Raw genomic sequence first — 870 nt, 5'->3', positions numbered from 1 at the left:
TATATATATATATATATATATATATTAGCTTGCATCCCTACCGCATTGTTCTGAGTTCGATCCGCCCGGAGAGAGACTACTGTTGTATCCTCGAGCCGAGCGAGGCATTGTGAGTAGATTTGGGAGACGGAACCTGAAAGAAGCCCGTCGTGTATATATAATCGTATATATTATGTTACACACAGACATATATGTATATGCGTCTGTAAATACATATAAAGAGGGTGAGTGCGAGAGGATAAAGCGAAAAAGAGAAATAAGGTAACATATATTTCATCATTTGGAATATTTTCTTCGATAAAAAAAATAATATGAATACTTACCATGAATAAGGTAGAAAGGGATGACGAAAAATTTCATGTTTCTTTTCAGTAAAAGTTAATATGTTCTCTGAACGATACTTTACTAAATTCAGTGACAAAGCATTCTCAGAGATGTCGGCCAACATAACAGGACTATAAAGTTTGATGTATTGTATGACATACAATTGTATGCATCTCTATATTAATGATATTTATGTCATATTAAATGACCATCTCTTTTCATGCAATATTGAAACGCCATCCGGTTGTAGATCCCAGATCTCAAAAGGATTTTGGTGTGAGGCACATTGTCCTTCCGCGTGAGACGAAGGATACTTTCTCTGATATGGCGCCGATAAAGGGTTCAGTACTAAGACCAATCAGTTTGAGTACGTAGAGGGCTTGATAAACGTAAATTTGAATGCTTGCTCTTCGTCCGAAAGCAGATTGTGCTTCAGGATAGCAAAATGGGTCCACCTTCGGTAGAGTAGCATCATCAATAAGACCACACAGAAAGAGAAATTAAATAAATACGTGAATGCTGATTGGAGAACCTTATATATATATA

General features: G+C 36.2%; 1 protein-coding gene and 1 long non-coding RNA gene across 3 annotated transcripts in view; one reads left to right on the top strand and one right to left on the bottom strand.

The window, feature by feature from the left end:
- The window catches only part of LOC128249953 (uncharacterized), a 27,925-nt gene that overhangs the window by 930 nt on the left and 26,125 nt on the right, over positions 1 to 870 (top strand). The window lies entirely within an intron of this gene.
- LOC128249943 (uncharacterized) overlaps positions 1 to 870 on the bottom strand; it is a 7,280-nt gene that overhangs the window by 3,223 nt on the left and 3,187 nt on the right. For both annotated transcript variants that reach the window (XM_052974583.1, XM_052974584.1), the window contains exon 2: positions 324 to 779. In XM_052974583.1, coding sequence (XP_052830543.1) covers positions 324 to 360 — 37 coding nt within the window. In that variant the 5' untranslated portion in view covers positions 361 to 779. The remainder of the gene's footprint in view (positions 1 to 323; positions 780 to 870) is intronic.

Source organism: Octopus bimaculoides, chromosome 18, assembly GCF_001194135.2.
Source record: "Octopus bimaculoides isolate UCB-OBI-ISO-001 chromosome 18, ASM119413v2, whole genome shotgun sequence".
In the NCBI taxonomy this organism is placed as follows: Eukaryota; Metazoa; Mollusca; class Cephalopoda; order Octopoda; family Octopodidae; genus Octopus; species Octopus bimaculoides.
Note: the sequence above shows the minus strand (reverse complement) of the source record. Positions and strands in the feature narration are given on the sequence as shown.